Raw genomic sequence first — 3121 nt, 5'->3', positions numbered from 1 at the left:
ACCGCCAGATCTGCTCGACAACGCGAGACCCGTCATCTAGAGCACCTCCGGGCTCACCCACCAGGGACAAGGGGTGGGGAGATTGGCAAACGGAGCTCTGGACCGAGAAGCACCAGGGACGCACTGAAAGAACGTATCAGCACTATGCTCCAGCTTTGCCTGGCTATGTATTAATAGTCCTGGGAGGAGGCAAGGGCGGACCTGGGGCGGGGGGGCGGGGGCGGGGGAGGGGTCCTCGATCGCCTCGCTACGGTTTGCAACCCGATCCCTGAAAGCATTTACACATCCGCGCATTCTGTGCTCGAGTGCATACACACACAGCAGCGCGCACACGACTGAAGCGGGGCCCCTCCAAATAACCAGGGAACTCCTAGGGCGCAAAGATGTATTGGGTTTACAAAACAACCCTTCACCGCATTGGAAACTCTTCCTCAGTTGTGGGAGTGGCTCTGGCAACAGCAAGAGCAAAGCCGGCCGTCTGCCCCCGGGAAGTGATGGTGGAGCGCTCGTTGTATTGCGCCAGGCGGGACGCCCCGCGTGTTCAATGTTTTTGAGAAAGGAGTTCATGATACCGATGACTTTGGACGAGATGCCGGTCGGGGTGCACCTGCTTCAACACATTTTCCCTATAAACGGAGTAGTTCTCCTCACAGCCGCGCTTACGCGCGCCTCTTGCAGTCTCTCCTGCAACTTGGGGACTGCATTCTAGGTCGCGGGGGCAGATTTCGAGGGATAAGGAATGATTAAAGGTCTCTACCAATAGTCTCTGAGAGCAGAGCAACTCTATTTATACGTCGTGTAGTCAAATCAAGGAACAGTCTCTAGTTTCTGGTGGGATCAAACGCTCCCGACCTCATCACTGGAAGACACATGCAAATTAAGGGACGGTGACTTCTTTTTCTGATTGGCTCTCGACGCCATCCAATCGGATCGCGCCATCTCACCTACCTCCGGACCGTATATAAGACCTTGCTAGGCCTCTGGGCCTGTATTTCGGATTTTGCTTCTCGGTCCTGCTTTGTGTACTTGGCTCCGGATTACGGACATGTCCGGCCGCGGCAAGCAGGGGGGCAAGGCGCGCGCCAAAGCCAAGTCGCGCTCTTCGCGCGCCGGGCTGCAGTTTCCCGTAGGCCGCGTGCATCGCCTGCTTCGCAAGGGCAACTACTCTGAGCGCGTAGGCGCCGGCGCGCCGGTGTACCTGGCGGCCGTGCTGGAGTACCTGACGGCCGAAATCCTGGAGCTGGCGGGCAACGCGGCCCGCGACAACAAGAAGACGCGCATCATCCCGCGCCATCTGCAGCTGGCCATCCGCAACGACGAGGAGCTCAACAAGCTGCTGGGCCGCGTGACCATCGCGCAGGGCGGCGTCCTGCCCAACATCCAGGCCGTGCTACTGCCAAAGAAGACCGAGAGCCACCACAAGGCCAAGAGCAAGTGAAGCCGCGGAGGCGGGCAGGAACTGCGGCGCGCCCCGGGGGTCCCGTGACACCAAAGGCTCTCTTCAGAGCCACCCAGTTTCCAGAAAGGAGCCTCACAGGGCCTCAGCATGGCGCGGCCCGTGCTCGTAGCTGCAGGGGTGGTCGCCTGATGTGGCCGCCATGCTCGCGAATCTTGCCACTAAACCCCTCCTGGGATTTAAATCTCTCTCACCCTGAAGGTACCTGTGTTATTACCAGTGACTAGTTACTTTCGGCTCGACAGTGTCGCTCGGTCACGTTTAGACGCCAAATACGAACTGTTTCTTTATCCTAGGGACAACCGGGTAGATTGGCCTGGTGTCTATAGTTTGTTATCTTCAGAATTTGCCATTTCCGGTTCTGATAAGTAAACTGGTTCCCATTTAAAATGTATGAGTGCTTGAGTGAGTTGAAGTGGCAGTTTTTAAAGAGCATAAGGTCCGTCGGGATTATGATTGAATTTATTGGGTTGGGAATTCTAAAATCTGGGGAAGGGTTTATTTTGCTACAGGTGTTTTCAGTATTTAAAAGAAATTGTTTTTAAAAGAGGTACAAACTTTTTAAGGAAACTTAAATAATTGAAGGAAATTGTTCAAATTGGATTGGTCAATCAAAGAACCTCTTGAATTGTTAGCTAAGATCATAATAAAATAGTTTGTACATTGAGCCTGATAAAAAAAAAAAAACTAGGTTTGTGAATTTAGTGAGTTTAAAGTGAATGTTAGGACCAGATTGTGTAATGTCTATGGGGCTATTTCCGAAGTTGGCTGTTCATGAGCTCTACATTCCGTTACAAAGCAGGTTTGGAGATTTTTTTTTTGAAAAGTGAGCTGAGAAATGGGAACATTAATGGCACCTATCTCATGGGAGATAAGGGAATAAATGAGATAATCCATGATAAACCCCCCCCCCCCCAAATAATGCCTGGTGCAAAATAAGGGCTTGGTAAGTGTTAAGTTATTGCTGTTGTTACCCTCACTGTTATTAACGTCTTCATTATAACAGTAAGTACAGTAGCAAACATATTCAGAAGTATATTTATCTTATTAAAACTAGGTTTACTCAAACCCGGGCTTCCTAGAACCGTCTGGAGCAAGTCATCTGCTAGTCTCTCTAAAATATCTTAGTGCTAGAAAAGACTGCTAGGCAGCTGCCCTATTCACATGGATGGAAACCACGCCGGATGCCCCTGTGGAGGAAGCGAGCAGGACCCACGGTGCGGGGCGGGCCACGGGGCAGCGAGGACCGTCAACAGACGAGCACCTTCTGGAGGCGCAGGCGGCACGTTGACAGGAAGGGCGCTCAGTTCTGCTGTGACCTGTATTCTAACCCTTAGGTGGTATGGAAAGTAAGTGTTCCAGGGGCGGGGGCTGAAGTGTTCCAAGTACCACAGTGGAGCTTCAGGTTTTGGTTTCTTCACATCCTCAAGTGCATTCTTAGGATGGAGGCTGTGATGTGGGAGGTCCTCTGGCAGCAACCTCATTTGTCACCTCTAAGACTGAGCTTTTCCTATACAGCCACAATCCACAGGGGCTGTTCAATTTTTACAGTCGCACTAGCCACACCCCTACCCCACTGGACAGCACCGTCTTCACAAAGTTGCCGGACAGCTCTGACCCCAAATCTGGTTATCCAGGTTACCAGGTTCAAAACCTGATGAAATA

General features: G+C 51.9%; 1 protein-coding gene across 1 annotated transcript; it reads left to right on the top strand.

The window, feature by feature from the left end:
* Positions 1 to 991: 991 nt before the first annotated feature.
* Positions 992 to 2058, top strand: LOC129079101 (histone H2A type 3). Its single transcript, XM_054584075.1, has one exon. It carries the CDS (start codon positions 1046 to 1048, stop codon positions 1436 to 1438), a length of 393 nt encoding a protein of 130 aa, XP_054440050.1. The 5' UTR covers positions 992 to 1045; the 3' UTR covers positions 1439 to 2058.
* The last annotated feature ends 1063 nt before the right edge of the window (positions 2059 to 3121 follow it).

Source organism: Pteronotus mesoamericanus, unplaced genomic scaffold, assembly GCF_021234165.1.
Source record: "Pteronotus mesoamericanus isolate MK-2021 breed Mesoamerican mustached bat unplaced genomic scaffold, CSHL_Meso_final contig_752, whole genome shotgun sequence".
NCBI classification, from domain to species: domain Eukaryota; kingdom Metazoa; phylum Chordata; class Mammalia; order Chiroptera; family Mormoopidae; genus Pteronotus; species Pteronotus mesoamericanus.
The sequence above is the reverse complement of the archived record's forward strand: the minus strand, read 5'-3'. Positions and strand labels throughout refer to the sequence as shown.

Excerpts from the sequence above, each read along its gene's own strand:
- LOC129079101 (XM_054584075.1), top strand. The coding sequence starts at position 1,046 with ATGTCCGGCCGCGGCAAGCAGGGGGGCAAGGCGCGCGCCAAAGCCAAG.